This window comes from Phascolarctos cinereus, unplaced genomic scaffold (assembly GCF_003287225.1).
Source record: "Phascolarctos cinereus isolate Bilbo 61053 unplaced genomic scaffold, phaCin_HiC Scaffold_4;HRSCAF=312, whole genome shotgun sequence".
Taxonomy (NCBI): domain Eukaryota; kingdom Metazoa; phylum Chordata; class Mammalia; order Diprotodontia; family Phascolarctidae; genus Phascolarctos; species Phascolarctos cinereus.
In genome coordinates, this window is record NW_027555847.1 from 670,353,500 (window position 1) to 670,379,461 (window position 25,962).

The 25,962-nt window shown below is 42.0% G+C and overlaps 1 protein-coding gene across 1 annotated transcript; it reads right to left on the reverse strand.

Annotated features, from left to right (window-relative positions):
• Nucleotides 1-11,581: 11,581 nt before the first annotated feature.
• On the reverse strand, nucleotides 11,582-24,796 carry CIB3 (calcium and integrin binding family member 3). The gene is made up of 6 exons (XM_020969224.2): nucleotides 24,570-24,796; nucleotides 23,561-23,595; nucleotides 17,249-17,360; nucleotides 15,164-15,311; nucleotides 14,385-14,580; nucleotides 11,582-12,307 (listed from the first exon to the last, which is right to left on the reverse strand). Exons 1-6 carry the CDS (start codon nucleotides 24,618-24,620, stop codon nucleotides 12,286-12,288), a joined length of 564 nt encoding a protein of 187 aa, XP_020824883.1. The 5' UTR covers nucleotides 24,621-24,796; the 3' UTR covers nucleotides 11,582-12,285.
• Nucleotides 24,797-25,962: the final 1,166 nt, after the last annotated feature.

Here is a 25,962-nt window from a genome sequence, read left to right on the forward strand (position 1 = left end):
CAATGTTGCCTACTCCACTGAAGCAGAGGAGACAGAGGTCATGCCTGTGCTTCTTAACTCAAGAAAGAGTGACAAAATGGTGCTGATGTATCTGGACTGCGGTTGTGCCAAAGGAGCAAGCAGACAGAGGTTGGAGAAGCTGGCATGCATTCCCTTGGACAAAATGCTCCTTCTCTGCCTCAGTAAATAATTGGTGTAGTGGAAAGCAGGATAGATTTGGAGTCAGAGAAAGGAGGTTCAATTCTTGGTACCCATGTGATCTTGGGGGTCATCTCATGTTTCTAGTTCTTGGTTTCCTCAGTCTGTAAAATGGGGGGGGCAGATGTTTTCTAATTAATTAATCCACGAATTTTATGATCCTATCACTATGAATTGAGGGGTAATCCCCAGATCAGGGACTGAAGTATCTGTTAAAATGATCCAATTCATTTTTTAAGTACTTTGAGTCTTGTAATGGAAGCCATGGTGACTTCTTAGGGAAAGAATGAGTAGTGAGGACTACCTTTAACATTGTTATCCAGAGAAGGGCAGCCAGAAGACCAGGATGAAGAGAGGACACCATACCATATAAGGACCAGTTGATGCAACCAGGGATATTTTGCCTAGAGAAGACTTCAAGCAGGGGTCCTTAACCTGAGGAACTTGCTTTTTAAAAAAAAAAAATTTGATCATTTTATTTCAATACATTTGGTGTCCTTTGTAATCTGATGTATTTTATTTATCCATTTAAACGCATCTTTCTGAGAAAGGTCTGTAAGAGGGACAGCTAGGTGGCACAGTAGATAGAGCTCTGGCCTTGGAGTCAGAAGGACTTGAGTTAAAATCCAACCTCAGACACTTGACACTTACTAGCTGTGTGACCTTGAGCAAGTCACTTAAGCCTCCTCATTGCCTCACCAAAAAGCAAAAAAAAAAAAGGGCCTGGAGTCAGGAGGACCTGAGTTCAAATAGGCTTCAGACACTTGACACTAGCTGTGTGACCCGGTGCAAGTCACTTAACCCCAACTGCCTCACAAAAAAGAAAGAAAGAAAGAAAGGTCCATAGGTTTCACAAACTGACAGCCAAAGGGGGTCATGCCACAAAAAAGAATCCACGGATATGATGGTTGTCCTTAAATGTCTATCATGGGGCGGAGGGGTGACACACCAGGGGTGACACTGGTTCTTCTTGGTTCCAAGGGGCAGAACAAGGAACGGTGGGTAGAAGATGTAGAGAGAAAGACTGAAGCTCAATGTGAATGTAGACCCTTTCCCTCTCTCCTCACCCCAGGACATTGCCATGGAGACTTGGTACGCCTAGAAGATGTCTGCACAGCTGGGCACGTGCATTTTTCTAGAGATCCCTCAGTTTCTAGGGGTATTTGACTTTGGATGCAACTTCCTTTCCCTACAAATCCATGTGGCCAAGATATAGAGAAGTCATGTGAAAAGATAGAAGAGGAGGCCTGTGAGCTTCAATGGAATGGAATTCCATGCTTCTCCTGGCAAGGTGGCAGACAATGGAGGAATTTGTCACTGTCTCTGCAGCAGAAAGAAAGGAGAGCTGAGATTTGTGGCATGGCAGAGCATGATGGAAAGCAGGGAGAAAGGTATGCAATCAGGCTGGTCAGTACCAACAAACTAGAACAGAGAGCAGACTATAGAATTCCAGTCTAGCTCATTCTTCCTCTCTGCTTCCCTAGAGCTGGAGAAACCCCAGAGAGGTAGGAGTGGTGAGCCAATTAGAGAATTTCTTCTGCATTAGTGATCTCTGAGATATTCATAACACAGACTGCTTTGAATGCAGAGAGAGATTTAGTAAGGAAACAAGCTAGTAGCCGTGAGAGGTGGAAGTTGGTGTGTTTGTTTAAGTAATGACCTACAGGAGGGAGCACTGGGACAAGCCCTCCCTGACTCCATGAGGGCAAAACTTTTAATCACTGGAGCTGTCCATAAGAAGAATGGGCTTCCTCAGAAGGTAGCAGAGTTCTCCTTATTATCAGACTTTGAGTAAAGATCGTGTTCTGGATAGGTCGTAAAAGAGATTCGTATACAAATGTGGTTTGAGCTACATGACCATGAGGCCCCCTTCCAATTTTGTGAAACTGTGAAAAATAGCTTTGGGTTTCATCCCCTCCACACCTGCTGCCCAAGTAATACCCAGGTTCATGGTGGTATTGTGGTTGTTGTTGTTCAGCTGTGTCTGATTCTGCAACACCACATGGACCATAGCATGCCAGTGCTGTCCATAGGATTTTCTTGATGAAGATACTGGAGTAATTTGCCATTTCTTTCTCCAGTGGATTAAGGCACACAGAGGCTAAGTGACTTGCCCAAGGTCACACAGCTAGTGAGTGTCTGAAACCGGATTTTGAATTCAGGTCTTCCTGATTCTGGGCCCAGTGCTCTATCCACTGAGCCATCTAGGTGCTTCTTCTTAGTATGAGTAGTATGCTGTTGGTGTTTAAATTCACAACTCTTAGCCTCTACCAACATACATCTTTATACTAGAGCAAACCTGATGACAGATTTAATTAAAAGCAAAGATATTTAATTATGCAATCCATGGCCCAGGGTTTCCCAAGATTCTAGACTCACATGAATTGAGTTTAGTCCTGGGGACTGACCTTACCAGGTCATTATTTTTCATGGGCTCATTGCTCCCACCTGAAAATGTCCCACAAAATCTCCAAATACACTTACAGAATAGTTTGTCTCTAGGTTTCCTGGACTGTGAGTAAAAGGGGTTCTTAGCTCCTATTCGAGGACTGGAAAGTCTGTTGTACCCCACAGAAAATTCACAAAAGGTAAAGAACTCACAGGAGCCCAGAAACAGATACAGAAATGCAAAAAATGCTCAAAAACTCAACTCCCCTCAAAAGGGAGCTAAATTGCAAGGTGGGGATTGCTATCAGAGAGACCCTTTGACATTTTGGTAAGTTCCTCTTTCCCAGAGAGTCCTACACAGTCTACTCAAGAATTATAGTACCACCCAGTGGTTTTTAGATTGCCTCCAGGAGGCAAGCACATTTTGGAGGCTATTAAATAATCCCCCTTCCCATCAGACCTGTATTGTCCGGTAACTGTAGTTTTCATCTCCAAGCATGCTATGCAAGAATTTGAAGATGATCCTCTTCTTTCTCCAAAGAGCACACTACATCAGAAAATCTCTTCTTCTGTCTGGTTTCATTCTCAAACTCACAAAATTGGGGTTACCAATAAGGCAATTCCCAAAGTTGGTGCTAACCAGGAAATCTCTGTTCTCTAGTTAGAGAGCTAGACTCTGGGATCAAGCTGCCCAGAGAACTAAAAACCCCCTTTCCTCCACACAGGAGTTGAGGGTTCATAAACATTGTCCACGAACTCTGCTCACAAGCACATACCTACCACTACCACTCGTTTCTACTGTCAGTTGTCATCCACTTCCCCTGAGATAAAGGAACTGTGGATGGGAACGGATTCTCTCTCTCTCCGCAGCACTTCTAGCCCCTAAACACAAGTCTGCTCTGCTTTATACTGATTTGTCTTCTCAGAGTTCAAGAGAACACAAAAAGGAACAAATTGGCCTTGAAATTTTCTTTTATAGAGTCAAGATGAGAGTCCATCACTCTAATCCAATTATCTTGAAGACAGTCTCAGTCTCAAAAACCTGAAGATTAAGGTGTCAGTGTTCATGCCTACCTGTGCACTGAGTAGAGACCCTCAAATGGCTCCAAACAGAGGTTCAAACACCATAATCTCATCTAGTTGGGTGACAGGCTCTTTAAATTGTTCAGGGATTTCCCTAATCAAACCCTCTTGTAATTAAAACCGAAAGATGATATAACAACAAGGGATTAAATCAGGTTTTAAGCACCCTTGGCACCCAATCCCAAAGGGTCACTCCACAGGCATGTCTCCTGGGAGTGCTATTTGGTTCCCAATTAGCCCTCCTGCCTCCCCCAATACAGCAGGAGAGGTTCACATCAATTTACTTGGAGAAAAGTGATAAGGCAGGCTTGGGAGTTCTGGGTTCTCAAATGACAAGATGAGAACTTTGTAGAAATTGTGATTTATTTCTCTTAATGCAGCAGCAACAGCGTTGTGTGTGCTGACTTCCCTGAGGACTGTAACCACTTCTGCTAGCTATACTACACGCAGGAAAGAGAAGAGGGGTCTAGACATGGCTGCCACTTTTCCTTGCCTCTCATCTTCATTACTTTAGCCTCCTTGTTTCATAAAATTTCCCAACCTTTCAAACCATGCATACCGTAAGTATACTTACCCAAGCCAAGTCTGTGTTAGGTGATATCACCAGGCTCTGGAGGCCACACACAAGTTTCTGGGTTATGTACTCCAAAGAGAATTTCCTTCAATGAATAATGCTGACTCAGCTCCAAACACTGCGGGAATATGGGCCCCATACATGTAGCCACCCCCTTACATAAGGAAAAGCATCAAAACTGTTAGAGCTGTTCAGAAATAGAACCAGTTTCTTTGAAGGGTAAGGAGTTCCTTATCACTGATGATTCCTCCACTCAGGCGGAGCTGGATGACCACTTATCTTAAATTGTGAAGGAGAGTTTAGTTATTTAGATGAAAGTAGGACTAGACAATTTCTTAAGCCCCTTCCAATTTTATAATTCTATCATTCTATGCAAATTTTGAGAGTAGGGATTGTTTCATTCTTTTGTAACTGTATCCCCAGTGCCTACCACAGAGCCTGACACATAGTTGTTGCTGTTCAGTTGTGTCCAATTCTTCATGAACCACTGGACCATTCTGTCCATGGAGTTTTCATGGCAAAGATACCGGAGTGGTTTGCCATTTCCTACTCCAGGGGACTAAGGCAAACAGGTTAAGTGACTTGTGCAGTCACAAAACTAGCAAATGTCTGAGTCCAGATTTGAACTCAGGTCTTTTTGACTCTGGGTCCAGCACTCTTACCCACTAAGCCACCCGGCTAACATATAGTAGGCACTTAAGAAATACTTGAGTGATTGCTTACTTGACTGAAATCAATCAGAGGCAACTGTATGGTACAGTGGATAAGTAGTGTCCTAAATCTGGAATCATGAAGACCTAAGTTCAAATCCATCCTCCTACACTTACCAGCTGTGTGACCTTGGGCAAATCATCTCAGTTTCCTCATCTGTAAAATGTAGATAATAATAATAATAATAATAATATCTACCTCCCAGGGTTGTTGTGAGGATCAAATGAGGTAATATTTGTAAAGCACTTTGCACAGAGCCTGGCACATAGTAGGTGTTATATAAATGTTAGCTATTACTATTATTATCATTGAAATGTATATTGTGAAGTATATTGTATTGTATATGTATACTATACATACATATACATACACATACATATACACATACACACACACACAGACACATATACATACATAGTAAATGTATATTGTGAAGTCCTTGATTTATCAAGGCAGGCTCTGTGGACAAGAAGTGGTCTTAGAAAGTGCTGCAAGACTGAGCCTGGGGCACTAGATAATCAAGGACCGGCTAGTTCCTTCTCCATGTCTGCAGCCTCCCAGCCAGAGATAGGAGTAGCAAATCAGCCCGGTTAAAGAGATAGTACTATACACCACTGTGCAGAACTACATAGATGGGGATGAACCTGTAGGGGATTCCTCCCAAGGAAGTAGAAGCTGCTTGTTGTCTTATGTATTATAGAGGTCTTGCTTGTAGAGGATGACCAATGATGAAACTTACCTTGACAATTCTGAGGCCACAAGAGATTCTTTTGAGTAGAGCAAGGGATAAGAGGAAGCAATCCAGCAAAGGAGAGTGAAACTCAGGGGAAAGAGGCAGTTTTCAAGGGGCAGAAGCTGGTCCGTAATATTTTCCAAAGACTAAAGTTCATTTTCTCAAGTAAGTGTGTTTGGGGACCACAATGTAAATTTAATCGACTTCCCATGAGTATAAAACTGCATTTCCGTGTGCCCTTCTACTCTCTTCCTAGAGTAGAGAGTGATAATTAGGAGACACCATTGTGGTCTTATTTCTCTGGGGCCATGGAAATGGCCGACTCAGAGGACTGGGGCACTCCAAATTCACTGAGGGAATTTACCTTTGATGTAAATGGAGCTCCTATACTCCCACTTGAAAGCCTTCTGTGAACAGACACTCAATGAAACATTGCCACCCCTAGGGCAGCTAGAGTGGAGATCCCAGGCTCCTGATCAGGGGTGTTCTCCAAGCTGGAGCCTCCAGGAAGTCACAGCCTCCCACCAGACATATCTCAGGGAACACGAATGAGACATGTTCTTCAGGGAGGGAAGCCAAAACACACATATACACACACATACATAGAGAGAGAAAAACACATGTGCACTCAGATCTCTGAGACCTGACAGCCATGCCTTGCCTCTTTCTCACCCTCACACATTCTCAGATCACAGAGTTATGGTCTGCCTGAAGGATCAGAAGCCAGCGAAAGCCTTTGATTGTTTTCCATGGTTTAAACATACCAGCTGTTTGCATCTTCTGGCAAAACAGAAGCCCCAGAGGAAGGAGGGAAGAGTTCTGCACTTGGAGTCAGGAGTTCTTGGTTCAAATCCTGACACTAATAATATGACCTTGCCTAAGTCATTTCCCATCCCTGAGCTAATTTCGTTTCTTCATCAGTAACGCTGCGATCACAAAACTGAGAATGACTTCAGAGGTCATCAAATCCAACCCCATTATTTTACGGATGAGCCAAGTGAGGCCATGAAGGGAAGGCGCATGCCTGTGAGCCACCTTGCTCACAAGGGGCAGAGGCAGGATTCTCCCCCTCTCTCTCTCTCCTAACTCCAAATCTAGCACTCTCTCCACTCTACAATGCCATCCTGACATCCTGACAACCTTTGGGGCTGTTGTGAGCCAAGCGCTCCATAAAACTCATTACCACCTCATTATTCTTGGCACTCAGGCTGCATTTTTCCTGACCTGCCCAGCTCAGCTACATTACTTACCTAACTATGCTAAGAGCAGATCTCTAGATGGATTAAGTTAGGCCAAGAAGACGGGCAAAAAAATCTACATTCAGACTGCCAGGAGAGCAGGGCAGGACAGCAGAGCCCAAGTAGGTTGATAACGCTAGGTACAGATGCCTATGGCTAATACATGCCAAGTGAAGATCAGCTGAAAAAGAGAAGACTGGAAGGAAGTGGGGAGAAGATGGGAGAGGAACATGATAGTTGACATCCACTATTTGGTGAGCTGTCATACGAAGGAGGGGTTACATTTGTCCTATTTGACCCCAAAGGGAAAAACCAGGAACAGTGGGTGAAAATTGCAGAGAGGTAAATTTCAGATGGATATCAGGAAAAAGCAAGAGCTAGCAGCAAAAGCTGCCCCAAAATGTAATAGGCTGCCAGGAGAGGTGGTGGGCTTTCCCTCCTTGGAGGTTTTCAAGCAGAGGCTAGACCACTACTGGTCTGGTATGTTATAGAGGGGATTTCTTCATATACAGGATGGACTAGGTGGTCACAGAGGTCCCTTCCAACTCTCAAATTCTATGATCTTGCTTCAAAATTCTAACTCTAAGTCAAAGGGAAAAAGAGAGTTCCCAGGGGACAAGCTCTATCAGGTTGGAGAGTGAGGTGGCTTCAAGGGAATCAACAACAACATAATTTATGTACATCCTGGAAGGTCTAGAAACCTGTAATGGGTGCTGGGGAAGATCCAAGGTTTTCAGATGATGTAATCCCTACCTTCATGGAGTTCACAAAATAGTAGAAGGATAAGACACCACCTATAAAATGAGGGTGTTGGAGGAGGTGCCTTCTAGATCTAAATCTTTAGTCTTATGAGCCTATAACCAATACGGATAACTAGAAAACACAATGCTATTTGGTAGGTACATGAGAGAGATACAAAGAGCTGTTGGAAGAGGATAGAGGAAAGTCTCATAGAAGAGGAGGAATTTCCATTGGGTAGGAACTGGTGGAGAAAGAAAGGAAACATTTTACATGCAGAAAACATATAAGCCAAAGCAATGATGAACAGAATCTTAAATTTGACCCAGGGGAAGGAAAGACAGGGATCTGAGGTGTACAAAGTGTACCCTGGGATACCCCCAAGGTTTCTATCCTCCTGAAAGTGTAAAAGCGAAAATAGCTACTGAGGAAAAGGCTGCCATGGCCCAATGAGGAGCTGGGTAGCTCATAGGGACACAAGACAAGCAGAGGAGCAGAGAATCCAGAGGAGGAGGGGTGGGGAAGGGATGTACCACTGCTTCAGGGGACACGTCTAGGCAGGAGGGGAGGGAGGCAGGAGTGCAGGGAGATTAGGATGCTGCACTCATGAATAAGGGAGAAGAAACCTCCAGGAAGATGGTATCAGCACCTTCTACCTTATTTACCCTCAGGTATAGTTCTGACTGCCATGCCCTAGTTATAGCTCTGTTGAAAAGAGAAAATGATGGGGGCAGCTAGGTGGTGCAGTGGATAGAGCACCGGCCCTGAAGTCAGGAGTACCTGAGTTCAAGTCTGGCCTCAGACCAAACACCTGACACTTACTAGCTGTGTGACCCTGGGCAAGTCACTTAACTCCAATGGCCTAATTTTAAAAAAAAAGAGAAAGAGAGAAGAGAAAATGATGGCATAATTCTACAAAGGACTGGTAGTCAAAGGATATGAACAGGTCATTTTCAAAAGAAGAAATTCAAGTTATCAACAATCATATGAAAGAATGCTCCAAATAATAATAAATAATAATTTAATAAATAAAATAAAATAAATAATAAAGGCAAATTAAAACAATTCTGAGGTTGTATGTCATGCCAATCACATTGGTAAAAGTGATGAAAGATGAAAGCGGCAAATTGTTGGTAGGACTGTGGGAGGACAGGCACATTAATGCATTCTCAGTGGAGCTGTGAATTGCTCTAAACATTCTAGAAAGCAATTTGGAACTTTAGCCAAAAATCTCACTTAACTGTGGGGACCCTTTGGCCCAGTGATAATACAACTAGGCTTATGCCCTCATGGAAGTCAAGGACAAAGGAAACAGGACCCAAATATGCCAAAGAAAATTATAGCAGTATGTTGTATCATAGCAAAGAAATGGAAAGAAAGTGGGTACCTATCAATTGGGAAATGACTGAACAAGCTGTGGTATATGAATGTAACTGAATGTTATTGAATTGTAAGAAATGACAAATATATTTCAGTGAAATCTGGGGGGGAAATTGCATGAACTGATACAGCTTGAAGTGAGCAGACCAGGAGAACAATTCACATGCTAATTATAATAATGTAAACAAGAACAAATTCTAAAGTCTCCAGAGTTCTGATTGATGCAGTAACCAATCACAATTTCGGATGAAGAAGGAACAATAAAAACCAGCATTTACATAGCATTTTAAGATCCTCACAAGAACCCTGGGAGGTGGGTGCTAGTATTATCCCCATTCTACAGATGAGGAAATCAAGGATAAGTGACTTGCCCAGAGCCACCTGGTTAGTAAGTATCTGGGGCTGGATTTGAGCTCAGGCCTTCCTAAATCCACTCATGGTGTTTTGTCCACTGCACCACCTAGATAACTGAGTGTGCTTCCCTCCTCTTGGCAGAGTTGACTAGGACTGAGGTGAAGAAAGAAATACACTTTTACAGACTGATGCGACATGTTGATTTGTTCTGCTTGAATATACTTATTGGTTAAAAAAAGAGTTTCTTTTCTGGGGACAGGGAATGGGTCTAAGAGTAGTTTGTGAGTAGAAATACTGGTTCAAAAAAAAAAAGAAAAGAACACAATGAAACATTTGAAAATATATAGAAGAAAGTAGAAGGAAATTCAGAAAGAGGCACAGACAAGCCCAGAAGCATGCTTACTGTTGTACTATTGCATTGAAGTTAATAGATACTTCAAAAAATGTATGAATCAGAAATTCCAAGTTTCATATAAAGTTGTCTTTCATATTCTTTGTTGTAACATTGAAATGTTTGTGTTTGTTGCTGTTTAAGTTCTTTTAAAAAAGAAGACAATAGCAAAAAAAAAAAGGGAAATAAAGGGGCATATATTCAAGGGAAATGAGTTGTCCATTTGCCTAAAGCATAAAGTATGTGGGAGATAAGGCTGGGAAAGAAGGGTGATGGCATATGGTGGAGGTCCTCGAATATCAGCTGGTTTGGACTTTATTAAGTGATAGTAATAGATCACCTTACTATATTGCTTTGCAAAAGTGCTTTCCTCGTAACAACCCTGTGAGGCAGGTAGCCAAAGTATTTTCATCTCTATTTTACAGATGAGCTAAGGCTCAAAGGGGCTAAGGAATTCATCCGAGATTACAAAGCTACTTTCTACTACCAGTGGTTCTCAAAATGTGGTCCAGAGACCCCTGGGAGTCCCTAAGACCCTTTCAGGAGGTGCATGAGATCAAATTCATAATTTTCCTTTCAAATTCAAATCACTCAATTTGAATTTCATTTAAAAACCATAGTATTCAACACATACTAGCTGTGTGACTCTGGGCAAGTCACTTAACCCCATTGCCTAGCCAAAAAAAAAAAAGATAAAATTATAGCATTCATAATAATATGAAGTCATTTTAAGCCCGAATAGGGTAAATATCAATAGATATAACCCACAGAAACAAAAGCTCTTTGGGTTCCTCAATACTTTTCAAGGGGTCCTGAAACCAAAAAGTTTGACAACTGCTGTCCATACGATGCTGTCTCTCAGTAAGCAATGGTGAACCACTAAAGTACTTTGAACAAGGGAGTGACTGTGAAGCCAACAGTAACCAAACAGGATGGACTTGGCACCCAGACAGGAAAGAACCCTGCTCCTCCTGTGTCCAAAGAAAGCCTAAAGGAAACTGCTATTTCTAACACTGTAGGGGGTGGAAGTAGGTGGTCCAGCAGCCTGAATAACTGACATTGGCAGAATTCAGGCCTCAAAGGGGCAAACAGGCCAACCGGGAAGATGCCAGAGAGTACCTATTTATAACAAAGCCAGGGAAACTGAGCAAGGGGGCCAGTCTGTACTGCTGAGGAAAAATCTTACAAACAGCCGCTGCTCGACAAAACCACTTGGAATTTAGTTTTAGAGAATTCAGAAGGCATTACCCCCAAAGAGAAAATGGTACAGATAGTGGTTAGGTTCCAAGGCCAGACCACAAAAACCACCTGACCCAGGGTGTAGCTAAACTCTACCATTAGCCTGACTTCTGAGTCTTGGGAACAGAGGTCAAATTATGTAGAAAGAAGGAGAAAGAATGTCTGCCCGTTTTTTTGGTGCAGGGTCAACCCTAAGCAAAATCTCAAAGTAGGCCAAGTTTGTCTTTGGCCCCCTCCCACCTCCCTTTCATCCCTTCTCTCACCTCCCAAAAGGAGACATTGTCCTGACCTCTCCTTACCTGGTCCTTGAAAAATTCAGCCACCCAGTGCCTTCCCCTGGCCTTGGCTGCAGGACAGATGTGTGAGGCACTAGGGTCATGTTTGGGGCAGGCAGGACTGTGATGGAGAAGGATGGAACACCAAAGACATAGTTTGGCTAAGCAGAGGTAGGCATTGACAAGGTACCTTGCAGTCATGGAAAACCTAGCTGCAGAAACAAAGAGCTAACTCAAAGTCATCCCAATTCAATAATCATTTATTAATTAAATGCCTACCATGCACAATATACTGTGCTATATGCTGGGGATATAAAGGCAAAATATCAGATAGTCCCTGTCCTCTGAGTTTCCATTCTAATGAGGCAGTCGCTTCATATTTGGGCCAGGCCAGACAGGTCATGGGGAAGAATGGGGAACTAGGTCATGATTAGGCCAAGAAAGAACAGCTGTAGGGGTAGATAGGATAATAGGCTGGGTCAGGCTGGTCACAGGGAAGAATGGGGAACTCAAGTCATTGCCAGGTTAACCAGGTCACAGAAATAAATAAGACATTGGGACTGGCTAAATCAGGCCAGGTTGGTTATGGGAAAGCTTGGGAGGCTGGATCATATCCAGGCTAGGGACAGACAAGTAGAGTTCTGGGGTCATGGCTAATCTGAGATATTGAGACAATGGCTGGATCAGGCAAGATTAGTTATAGAGAAAGACAAGGTGCTGGGGAACAGAACAGGTAGGTCTGACTCTAGGGTCAAACAGATGGAATACCAGGTCACAGGCAGGCTACCTGAGTAGGTGTTGGGAATGGATGGGATACTGGAACATGACTGAATCAAACCTAATTTATTATAGAGAAGAATGGGGTGCCAGGGTCATGACTGAGGTGAGTGGATCCAACTGTAGGGACAGATAGATGAGGGTGGATGCTGGAGGTACAGTAGTGCTGGGGACAGCCAAGCTGGGCCAGCCTTGCCAGCTATGCTTCAGATTCGGATGTGAAAGGTGCTGTAGGAGAGAACAAAGCAAAGAAGTGAGAAAGTTTATGGGGTGTCCCTCCCCCCATAATGAGCTAATGCTATTTCATCAACTTTAGTGTGGAGTCCTATAATTCACTCTCTTCTTGCTTCCACACCTAGAATCCCTGGCTTCCTCCAAGACTCAGGTCAATGCTTCCCTCTGCAGAAGACCTTCCCTGTTCCCCTCCCCATCCTCCAGCTACTAGGGCCTTCCCCTTTAACATTCATCTACTCTTTTATTAACTTGGTATGCATTTTGTCTATGCCCATATAAGTACATGCTGTCTTCCCTATTAGAATGTAAGCTCCAGGAAGGCAGGGATTGGGTTTGCTCTCTATCCCAAGAACTAGCATAATGCCTGGAATACAGTAAGTGCCTAATAAGTTCTTGTTGATTGATTGATTGATTGAAGAGATAAATAAGATACAGCAAGTCTACATACAAATAACTACTGTGATAAGCGCATACGAGATATACAAACAAGGTACTATGAGAATTCAGAGGAGGGAGAGATTACTTGGGGGGGGGGGAGGGAATAAGTAAAGACTTCCTGGAAGAAGTGGCATTTGAGATGGGCAATGAAAGCTAGCTAGGATTTCACAGGTAGAGAGATGGCAGGGCCAGGACAGGATTCTAGGCAGGAGTAAAAGCAGAGAAAGAAAAAACATAAGGCCATGTTTGATGGGACAGTCTACAAATCTCTTGGAATCCTTGGTTTCTTGGTACATTCTGCTCAAGTGCTTCCTTCTCTTATGAAGCCTTTCCCAATTTCCTCAACTGCTCCTGTCCTAACTCCAAAGCCCACCTGGTATTTATTTTGTTTATATCCTTTATATCCTTATATGTTTGCATATTTTCTCTCCTTTTAGACTGTAAGATCCTTTGAGAGCAGTGACTGTTGATTTTTTGTCTTTGTAGCAATGCATTTTGCACAGTACTTGGCTTATAGCAAACCCCAATAAATGTTGATTGGTTGGTTGATTGATAGATGAATAAATGGGTGGGATGGATGCAAGAATTAACAAATGAATGGAGAATGAATAAGTGAATTTATATGGATGGTTGGATGAATAGGTAGGTAAATCAATGGATTAATGAAGAGGTAAACTTGTATATTATGGATGAGTGAATGGCTTCAGACAGATGAATGAATGGATAGATGAAAGAATAAACAAAAGACTGAGAAAATGAATGGATATATGAATATATAGGTGAAGGAATGAATAAACAAAGAAATGGATAAATGGGTAAGTGGATGGATGGATGAACAAATTGACAGGTGGATAGATAGGCAAATAAACAGGTAGGTGGACAGATAAATTTTTGAGGGTATTAATAAATGAATAGATGGTTAAATGTGCAAGGAGATAAATAGATAAAAACAAATTTAGATGCACGAATAGATGAATAAATTGGTAGGTAAACAGGTAGGTAAATGAACAGATGAATGAGCAGATGGGTAGATTGAGGAAGATACAAAAGTGAATGGATAAAGGGATAATAAGTAAATGAGTGGGTAGATGAATGAATGGATACATGGATATACAGTTAAGTAAGTGGATGGATGAGTTGATAAGTGAATGAGTAAGTGGGGTAGATAAATGGATGGATGGATGCATGGATGATGGATGGATGGATGGATGGATGGATGGATGAGTGGAAAATCAGGTAAATAAATAACTACATGAATAAATTAAGGAATCCATGGACATATGAAGAATGGGTGGATAAGTGGATAGGTAAATAAAAAAAATAGATGGAGGAATGAATAGATAGGTGAGTGGAAAATATGGCTGGAGGGATGGTGTACAAGATGTTTGCTCTCAGTGATTCCAGTCTCCTCACTACTCACAAGCATTTTGTGTCCTCTGAAGACTTTCCCTATCCCCTACATCTTTTCTCAGGAAAGGATCTGAAATTATTCACACTAAGCTATAAATGATTAATAAGAATTTAAAGCATAACCTGTCTAGGGGTGGGAGGGAAAAACACATTTTAATAGGAAGCACAGCCCTGGTTAAAGTAATAAGTTTCTAACAGTAGATTTTGTGGCGAGGGCAATCACCTGAGGAAGTCTGGGGCATGTAGAATCATGTTTTGAAAGTCATCCAGAGAGAGTTTGCCATCATTGTCCACATCAGCTTCATTAATCACCTTCTCACACACAAGGCCAACTTCCTCAGGAGTCAGCTCACCTCGAGTGAGTTTAGTCACTGTCTTCTCCAGGTCCGACGGGCAGATATAGTCATCATTGTTAAAATCTGGGCCAAATGGTGCCACTGAGCTTCACCGTGGCCTCGGAGCAAAGACCCAAAATGGAGAGGGGTACCCTGGGGTTGAGGGACTGTGAGAAGTAGGCATTGTCTGGGGATGAGGAATTTAGAGACAAGCAGTGCCCAGGACAGAGTGAAATTTGAGGCAGACAGTTCCCAGAGGCAAGGATGATAGAGATAGGTTTTATTTGGGTAAAAGAGTAACAGGAGCAGGCAATGCCTGAGGACAGGGGTATTAGAGATGAAGATTGGTCCAGGATGGGCCTATTAAAGGCAGTCAGTGATGGGTACAATTTTAAAGCTATTAGTACTGGAAAGTCCTTGCAGATATTCTATTCCCACTTTGCCTTCCCCAGTCCCATTTATATATGAGGAAACTGAGGAACAGACTGGCAAAGTTATTTGCCAAGTTCATGTAGTGAGTTAGTGTAAGAGCTGGGATTCAAACCCAGTTCTCAACTGCTTTCTCACTGTTTGGGCTTGGTAGAACTGAGACCACATTCTAGATAGAAAAAAATATCTGGCCTCTTGTCCTTCCCTAGAGCCCCATGGCCAGGTCCCTTTCACTTACCATAAATTTTAAAAGCATAATATGCTTTTAGATCTCTAGGAGCCATTTCACTCATTACAGAAAACATGTCCAGAAAATCATCCAGGGTCATGTTCCCATCCCCATCCTGGGAAAAGACCTGAGCAATCCTCTCTCGGAATGGGTTATCCTAGGAAGGAAAGAGTTGAAAGCACCATTAGGTAGATGCAAATCTTACTGGATGGCCAAGCCCAAACAATAGTAATTAATGGATGCAGTAGAATGTAAGCTCCTGGAGGGGAGGACCTGTTTTCCATTTTGTCCCAGGCCCCCAGATGTTAAAGTCCTAACTCCAGAACCTACCAGGTATTCATTTGGTATATATCATTTACATTCTCACATATCTACAAGTTTTCTCTCCTGTTATATACTATAAGGTCCTTTGAGGGCAGAGACTGTTGAATTTTTGTCTTTGGTGTTATTACTGAATTGAATTGAATGGATCACTCATCAATTTGGAGGACGATCTCCAAGGTACTGCTTCAGGATGTGTCCTTAATGCTAGTCTGTTATAGGTTTTATTTTTATTCATGACTTGGATGAAAGTATAGATGATATGCTTGCCAAATTTGCTGATGGCCAGGCACAACCCTGTTACTGAGGGATGCTGAAGGTGGTGGACCATTTGAGTATGGAAGTTCTGAGCGACAAATAGGACTAAAGCCTATCCAGTGTCCACACTAAGTATAGCACGAACGTGGCAAGTCCCAGGAGAAGAGGGCTACCAGACCGGCTAAGGATGGGCAAGCTGTCCTAGGTCATTAAAAAAATGGAGCAAGTTAGCTTTCATACCAATCAGCATCGGAATAAGACCTGTGAGTGGCCACTGTACTTCTAGCCCAGGAAATATAGGGAGACCCAATCTCAAAAAAAAAAAATAATAAATAAAATCCTGATAACTCAAAGAAAGGAGAGATAAATAAAATATTAGGTAAGAGAATTAGTATACAAAAACATCTCAATGGATGAGGATAGGCCAAATCTAAGAAGGTGAACTTAAACAGGGACAAAGCTCAAAAAGTTAACTGAACAAATACAGAATAGGGAAAGGAGAATTGATACCAGTTTGTTTGAAAAAGATTTGAGGGTTTTAGTGGATCATGAGCTCAATATGAGTCAACATAGCAACCAAAAAAAACCCAACAAAATCTTAGGTTGCATGAATGGCAATGGGGTTGGGGCATGATAGCAGTCTTCAAGTGTTTGAAGAGTTGTCACATACAGGAGGGAATGGATTTGTTCTGTTTAGTTCCAGAGAGCAGAAGCAAAAGGAATGGGTAGAAGTTGCAAAAAGGCAAATCAAAGCTTCGTGTCAGGAAAAAACATTCCTAACGAGTAGAATTGTCCCAAAGTAGAATAGCCTGCCTGGAGAGGTGGAAGATTCCCAGGAGGTCTTCAGGCATGGGCTGGATGGTATTTTATAGTTCCTTCATGTTTGAGTCGGACTAGATGGTCAAGGTCCCTTTCAGCTGTCAAATTCTGTGATTCTATGAAAAAGTTAAGGAAAAGCTCTGATGGGATGAAGGCTGAGGCATTGGTAACTAAGGGCTACTGAGGACTTCTGGGCTTTGGAATCTCTAAGACTAGTCAACTACTTCAGGGCTGTTAAAATGGCATTAGAATTCTCCCAGCACCAAATACAGACCCTACAAAACTTTGCAAACGAGGTTATTACATGTGGACTGCCCTCGTGCCCTTAAAACAATGCCTGATTGCTATGTTTGGGGATCAAGGAAGAGGAAGGCCTGTGCAAATTCCCCCACCCATTCTAAAGGCTAAACTGGGGCAAAAGGGACCTCATGGGGATAGATAGACCCACACATTTTGAGCTGTCAGCTGGACTGGCTGACACTGAGCCTTGGTAGGAAGGAGGGGCCTGGAGAAGGTCCAGAGCAAGGGGTAAGGAATTCCGAAGTGGTGAGAAGAGAGAAACAGGAGGACCCCAAGGTGCTCCAGGGAAGAAAAGTCCTGCAAGGAGGGAGCCTAGCTGCCTACCAGTGTCATCTCCCAGATGTGCAGAGGGCTGACCCTGCCCTGAATTCTGACACTCTCCCTCCTGTCTCATACCTTTAGCTCAGGCATGCTGCTGATGACCTCATAGGGCACCTTCACACCAGGATTGCTGGTGTAGTCAAGAGGAACCAGCTGAGGAGCCAGATCCTGAAAACGATAAAATAGCCTGGGATATGGAAGAAAAAAAGAACTGTTTTAGGATGTAGCCTTTCAGGGGCCTATGACAGAATTGTGGGATTGAGTGAACCACACTGACTCCATCTTGGGACTCAATTCTGGATCTAGCTCAGTTCCCTTTCTATTCAATTATGGGTCTAGTCCAATTTCTGTGTCCTGAGAAAACTTTATTCAATTATGGAAATTGTGAGAAAACGTTGCTACATTGTTTGAACCTAGCCCTGCATGGCTGGGAAGCTGGACCACCATTATCTGTTACTTTGTTGTCATTCAGTCATTTCAGTAACATCTAACTCTTCGAGACCCCATTTGGTGTTTTCTCCAGCCGATACTAGAGTGGTTTGCCTTTTCCTTCTTCAGCTCATTTTACAGATGAGGAACTGAGGCAAACAGGGTTAAATGACTACTTGCTGCTTAGAGATCCTTAACTAAGGACCCAGGTTATGCTGACCAGAAACCCAGTCGGGTCTGAAGACTGATACAATGAGTTTTTTCATAATTATACATCTCCAGAAACCCATACATCATCTGTAAACTGAGCCCATGCCGGTCAATCGGTTACTGTTTCCTTGTTAACTTTGATTGAATCCAGACACCTGTGGGGTTGGGGAGGGATACCTCTTTTCACGGAATTGTACCTGTTCACTCTGCCCCTCAAAATTTGGAAAGTCACTAATCTTTCTTCCAATTAGAAATCAAATTACCTAATTTTGTATCCTGGTTTATATCCTGTTTATTGATTTCTTTTAATGCATAAAAATCTGTCTCCTCTTGTATTTGGGGTGCAACGCCAAGCTGAGGAGGCCTGGTCCCAATTTGTTATGCAATTGGCATGCATTGCTTAATAAATCAATATGCTCAGAAGCTCAAACCTCTGTTTCCTCAGTTATTTCAGATTTCACCCATCACATCTGCCATAAACGGATATCAAAGGTTTGTATCCCTGTTTGACATATTCCTCCTCAGTGATCCACCTCTCTGTTCTGGTTCACACAGTTCACAGTGCCTAAAGCACTGGGGGGTTAAATGACTGGCCCAGGCTGACACAGCCAGTATAGGTCATTGGCAGCACTGTAACCCCAGCCTTCTAGCTTCAAAGCTGACTCTCTAGTCTCTCTGTACTGCACTGGCTCTCACCTAACACACAGTAGGCACTTAATGAATGCTTGTTGATTGACTATATAATATTTCATGCACTAATTGTGTGACTTAGGGGAAGTTACTTCCATTCTCTAGGCCTCAGTATCCTCACCTGCAGAATGAGAGGAGTGGATAAGATGATCTTTAAGTCCATTTCATCTCCAGAGCTATGATCCCATGACCTTATGGCCTCAGTACAAGTCGTGGACCTGCTGTGCTCTCTCAGGCAAGTAGTTTTTCCTCTTTGAGACTTAGTTTCCTCACCTGTATAATGGGGCTAATAAGACGTGCCTGACCAACCTGATAAGGCCATTGAAAGGATCGAATGTGTATGTTGCATTAGCCTGTGAGCTCCCTGAAAGCAGAGATTTTTTTCTTTTTTGCCTTTCTTTGTATCTCCAGCACTTAGACAGCATTTGGCACATAGTAGACCCTTAACATATATTTACTGGCTGACTTGTTGGCTAAAATATGCTATAATTATAAAGTATTCTGTAAATGTGAGATATTATTGTTAAGCTCGTATCTACGTGTGACCCTGACTTTCTCCTCTGCATGAGTGTCTCCTTCTGAGATGAAGCCCACAAGCCCCATTTAAAGCTGTCATCATTGGACATGCCTGGGAACAATAGGGCAGTATTTTGAAAAGGATTTCACATTAATAATAAATGCCTTATTCCTGACACAATTATGGGCTTGGCCTCCAATCAATACATGATCAAACACCAACCCAGGCTTGGGTTTCAGGTATGACAGACTTTCCGACCGGGGTAGTCTGGGCTTCAGGTGAAGAACACAATAGGATGAGGGTCTTGCAAAGGGCAGATGAATTATATAACTAGTGACATGGCCCAGCCCGGGCCTTCTGAAGATTCCATGATTTCTCAAATGTCCTGAGAGCAATTTGTGCTGAAAGTGCCCTGCAAGTGAGAACAATCTCCCTCCCACCTGTCTGACCTGATGTCTAGGGTCACGAAATCACAGAATCTCAGATTTGGAAGGGATCTCAGGGCCATCTGGTCTAACTCATGCCTAAAAAAAGAATCCCATCTACATCTAGCCTTGGCTCAAAGACAGACCTCCACTGTAAGGGAAACCGAGAATTCCCAAAAGCAGTCCGTTTCACTTTGGAATAGCTGTGATTATTAGGCTACTTTTCCTGACGTTGAGCCAAATTTTATTTCTTTGCAATTTTCATCCATTGTTCCTAGCTCTCCTCTCTCAGGCCAAGCAAAGCGATCAATTCTTCTTTCAGGTGACAGCCTTTCATAGACATACAAAGTAGGCATGTGTCTACTTTATAGACATGAAACAAACATACAAAATGGACATGTGCCTACTTCATAGACATATGAAACAAACGTATGAAATGGATATGTATCTGCTTCATAGACATGTGAAACAAACATACAAAATAGACATTGTCTACTTCATAGACATAGATGAAATAAACATGAAATAGACATGTGACTAATTTATAGACATGAAACAAACATATGAAATGGACATGTGTCTCTTTCATAGAGGAATGAAACAAGCACACAAAATAGACATTGTCCACTTCATAGATACATGAAACAAACATATGAAATGGACATATGTCTCCTTTATAGACAAATGAAACAAACGTACAAAATAGACATAGTCTACTTCATAGATATATATGAAACAAACATGAAATGGACATGTGTCTGCTTCATAGACAAATGAAACCTCCAAAATAGACGTGTCTACTTCATAGATAGCTATCGAGTAATCCCTAAGTCTTTTCTTCTCTAGTTTAAACATCCCCAGTTTAAACCTTCTCTAGTTTAAACTTTCCTAGTTTAAACATCTTCTCTAGTCTCTCAATATCCCTATTTTAAACATTTTCTCTACTTTAAACTATTACTTCAACTGATCCTCTTACAGCATGTACTCAAGAACTTCCATCCTCCTGCTTCTTGTTCTCTATGGACAAGCTCCAGCTCATCTAGGTCTTTCCTTAAATCCAAAATGCAGAACTGATCACCAACACTTTGATGTGTAGTCTGACCAGGGAGGAGGAGCACAACAGACTACCAGCTCCTGACACCTGGAAGCTACGACTTTTTACAGCAGCCTAAGACCACAGATAGCTGCCATATTACACAGTGGACTCTCATTGAAATTGTGATCTACCAAGTACTTGTCACAAACTGCTGTCTAGTTATGCCTCTCTCTTCATGGACTTGGAAAGCAGATTTTTACAATGTATGCATAAGACTTTTCATCAAGCCTTTATTCAGTTTCATCTTATTGACTTGGGTGTGATATCCTAGCCCATCAAAATCCTCTTGAATGAGTCAAAGATCCAAAGTTCAGGGTTCTGTATCAATCATGCCCCATACTCAGAAAGCCGTCTCTCTTCATTTCTGCCTTTCAGAATCTTTCTCTTTCTTCAAGCTACAACCTAAATGCTACCTCCCCCATGAAGCTGAAAGTGTTCTGTCTCTTCCCAAATTTTCTTAGAGCACTTTGTCTCCCCACCTTTGCCCCTATCACACATCACTTTGTAGTATTTTCCCCTAATAAAAGATAAGGTTCTTGAGGGTAGAGAATGTGTAATTTTTTTCTCCATAGTCTCCATATCAAACCTAACCCAGTGTCTTACATGTAATTGCTTCCTAATGAATGCTTGTTGTTAAATGTAAAGATTATGAACCTAGTGCTAAAGTAGTTGAAAAAGTTGGGAGAATAACCTAAAGATCGGTAAGTGATAGCAACAAAAATGAGAAGTACATTAAATGGAGTCCAAGGGAAGAAAGGTAATTGAGGGATTGTGGTACCCTAGCAGAATTGCCAGCACCTGCCTTCTCTCTCTCGCAGACTCTAAGTCATATCTCTTTCTCCTTTTCCTCATCTCTCAAACACACGAGGTCCAAGATTCTAATAAACCTACCTGGAATCTCGCACCAGATCTACTTTATTTAGCACCTTAATGACAACATCTGACATTTCTATGGTGCTTTACAGTTTACAAAGCACTCTCCTTGAAGCAATTCTTTTGAAAACAATATTCTTATCCCCACTTTATAGATGGGGAAACTAAGACCTAAAGTCATGAAATGCTTTGCTCAAGGTCCCACAGGTAGTATAAGAACCAGGATTTGGAGTCTCCAGACTCCAAGTTCAAATCTCTGTACAAAACTACTCTGCCTGTGCTGAGCACAGATTCCACAAACCCTCCACTCTCAATCACTTACTAGCTAAGGCCTACCGTCTCTCTGAGCCTCAGTTTCTCCAACTCTAAGATGAGAGAGTTGAACTAGATTGGGATCCTGACCTTTTTTGTGTCATAGATTCCTTTTGCAGTCTGGTGAAGCCTATAGGACCCTTTCTGGAATAATGCATTAAATGAAATACAAAGGATTACAGAAAAAAACCAATTACATAGAGTGTCCCAAGAGCCTTAGTTTTCAGTTTTGACAGCTCAAAACTATGTAGTTTTTATCTGTTAAAGCTTAAAAGCTTAAAAAGCTTAAAAACTTTAAACTAAGTTTTAACTTTAATAACTTAAAACCATGCAGTTTTAAGCTATTATGGTTTAAAACTAAGACTTTGGGTCCACCCTGTATTGAAGTTATCTAACTTTTTAAAAAATGTTTACCGATACTAAGATAAGAACCTCCAGACCAGATAATCCCTAAACTCCCTCCCAGCTCTAAATCATATTATCTATTCTCTAAATTGCATTCCTTTAATTTAAGTCTTTGATCTCTGTTAGAATCCACCAGTCCTTTCTCCAGTGTCCTGCCAGGGCTCATCCTTAAAGCCATCAATTAGAGGATCACATAATTTGACAGTTAGAAGGGAACTCCCCAGTCATCTAGTCTAACCCAAACATGTAGGAACGCCCACTATAACCTACCCAACAAGTGGTTACCCAGCAGCCTTTGCCTGAAGTCCTGCAGAGAGGGGGAACCAGAGCATCTTAAGCAGCTCACTCCACTCTGGGAAAGCTCTAATTGTTAGGAAGCTTTTCCTGCCATCAAACCTAAATTTGCCTCTTTACAATTTCATTCCTTGTTCCTGGTTCTACTCCCTGGGGGCCAAACAGAACAAATCTAATCCCAGTCATTTCTAGTGCTTTTACACTTTAGTCTGAATGAAGGCTGTGGGAGACAGGTTTTGACAGGGGTGAAGAGAGAATATAATATACTTCCCACTGTTATGGACTACCTGTTCAATTAGTATACAGGTAATGGGGGAGGGGAGGGGAGAAGAGGACAAGGCAAGAAGCCCTTTGTCACTGACTGAGCTGTCAATTATAGTATTGATTGTATTGATAGTATTGATTGGATTGATAGTATTGATTAATAGTATCAATTACAATCCTGGCAAACTGACCTGATGATGCTGACTGACAGTTCAGCCCACCAGTGACTAGGATAAAAAGAAGAGAGTATGCTCTACTCCCCCCCTCCGTTTCTCTGTGTTCTATCTCTCTTTTGAGAGAGTACGACAAAATCATTCCATATATCCCTACCCTGAAAACAAATTGTCAGCTTTGCAATTTTGCTACCTGGAAGTCTTGCCTCCTCATGCAGTGTTCTGAGTAATACACACAGAAGAATGCAGAATTTGAGGTCAAAGTATCTGGATTCAAATCCCAGCTCTGCTACTTGCTGCCTGTATGAACTTAGGCAAGTTACTTAAATATTGACCTCAGTTTCCTCATTCGTAAAATGATGAAGTTGGACTAGATTAGGAGTTTTTAACCTTTTTTGGGCGGGTCATGGGCTCCTTTGGTAACCTGACAAACCCTATGGACCTCTTCTCAGAATAATGGTTTTCAAGGCATAAGATAAAATCCACAGGATGATAAAGGAAACCAAAGGTTTTGGAAAATAAAGAAGAATCTTTTCTCATCGAGATTCACAGACACCCTGAAATCCTAGGTTATAAGAACCCCTGGACTATAGGATCTCTGAGATCCCTTTAAACTCAAAAATCCTATGATCCTATAACCACCCACCCTCAGCTTGAACCTTCCTAGTGATGGCAGGATGGGAACCAGAAGAGACTTACCTCAGAATTTCTTTCCTTGTAAAGAAGGTACAATCCTGCAAAGAAAGGGGAATACAGAATGTTGGTTTGTCAAAACTTCCCCTTTGTGCCATAAATATGTCTTTTTATAAGGGTGATCAGATCTCCCTTGGACTTTATGAACATAACTGTCTAATCAAAGGCAAGGTCAGTCATCCACGGGCCTGGAAACAACACAAATCAACCATTTTGACTAGTATTTTTCCCTAATCAGCTGAATTTCTGGTAGAATTGTTTCAGCACCACACAGATGTAGGTCAGTGAGTGCAATAGCTATAATCCAAGACGTAGCAGTATAAGCAGTCAAAAAGAGACACATGGCCAAAGCATAGGTCACCCATCTCAGATCCCAAGAATTCTCCCCTTTGCAGTCTGTCCTTCACATGCTTCCAGAATAATCTCCCCAAGGCATAGGTCTAAAACCTGCTCAAAACCCTTCAATGCAAGAGAAAATCCACACTCTCTGATTTAGTATTCAAGGCCCTCCATAATCTGATCCCAATGGACTTTTCCAACCTAACGGCAGATTACCACCTTTCACTCTCTATTCAGCCAAACTACAGAACTCAACATCCCTCAGTTTCATCCTTCCCATCCTGTCCCTTCTTGTCTCCATGCATGTGTACAAGCTATCCTCCATAAGTGGAAGAGATGCCACTTGCCCACTTCTACTAATAGAAATCCTTCCCTTTCTTAAAACAAAAAGTAAATGTCCTTGAAGCCTCCTCTGAAGTGATCCTTCTTGACCCAAATCTCTCGCCTTTTCAATTTAACCTTTTGTATGTCCTTATCATGTCTCAACTTGTCTTGTAGTTATTCCTGTTTATCCCCCTATTAGATTGTAAGATGCTTGAGGGAAACATATGTTTTCCATCTTTGTTTCTCCAGGGCCAAGCAGAAGGACTCACATTTAGTTTGGTGGACACTTAGTATGTTGAACTAAACTAGGTAAAAATGGCAGACTCTTGTTTCTCCCTCTCTGGGCTCTTACCTGATATGCGTCGAGCTGTTCCGGAGTGAAAACTGTCTGCTTGTTGCCCATGTCTAAATTCAGGTTCAGTTCTCCTAATGGCTTTCCTCTTAAACCCTGTGTTCACTTAAATTAAAAAGGCAGGAGCCTGGCATAGGGGAGTCAGCCCTCTGTCAGCTGTGAGGATCTCTAAATCACCTCCAGGAGTATTTAAGCAAAATCCCTGTCTGGCATCAGTCACCTATGCCCTCCCCTTGCTCCCAGCCCCCACCTTCAGCAGGATTCACGTTACAGCCTCTCATGGAGCACGGCCCAAAGCTGCTTCCTGCCCATCTTGTCCAGTCCCACCCTCTGTCCAGGGAGTTTATGGTAGGCAAAGGAGTATGTTGGAGCCTGAATTGGGAAGCCGAAGACCTACATTCTCATTCTGGTCCTGGTTGTGACACTAATTTACCTGTGACCTTGAGCAAATTATGGTTCCTCTCTGGGCCTCAGTTTTCTAATCTGTAAAGAGTGAGTGTTAGACTAGATCAGAGGTTCTCAATCTTGTTTATGTCCTGGACCCCTTTGATAGTCTGCAAAGCCTAAGGACTCCTCAGAATGAGAATAATGTTTTCAAATGTATAAAATAAAGTACATAAGATTAGAAAAGAAACCAATTCTATTCAAATGCAGGTACCAAAGTATTTTTAATATTTAATTTTTAATAATTTAATATGTTATTTTTAAAAAGTGAATTCATGGACCCCAGGCTAAGAATCCCTGGATTACATCTCTAAGGTCACTCACAGCTCTGGCTTTCTGTGATCTACGGTCTAGGAGCCCTCCCAAATCTGACATTCTATGTTATATGTTCTAAGGTCCCTTCCAGCCCTATGACTTCTATAAGCTGTTTTTATATACTTGGCAGGAGTTTCTCTTCCTTTTTGTCCTTGGGATCAACGAATATCTGGATTCCTTCTGCCTAAGACTAAATACATTACCATATATAGCAATACACAAGACTATTGCTGGCCTTTCTCCCTCTAAAGTGCTCCCTTCCCTAGCTCTGGACTCATGCATATAGACTAGATTCAGTCCTAGGGGAGCCCAACCCTTAAAAAGAAGGGTAAGGCTCCTTTTTTGGTCTGCTCTGGCTCTATTAACTGCCACCCTATAGCTCTAGAGAAAATCACTTATAGCTTAAGTTTGGCTTATGTCTGGGTATCCCCAAAAAGGGAAATAGAAAGGTACTCTGTACAGTGAAGATCAGGTATAGGACAGCTATTTATTTCCTCAAAATTTCCATTCAAATTTCCATTCAAAAGAAATGCTTAAAACACAAAATTCACAAGCATGAATTGACAACATTAAACACAAAGTCACAACTTATAATTACTACTGCTCTTCCAGGAAGTTGATACTTAAAATTTTT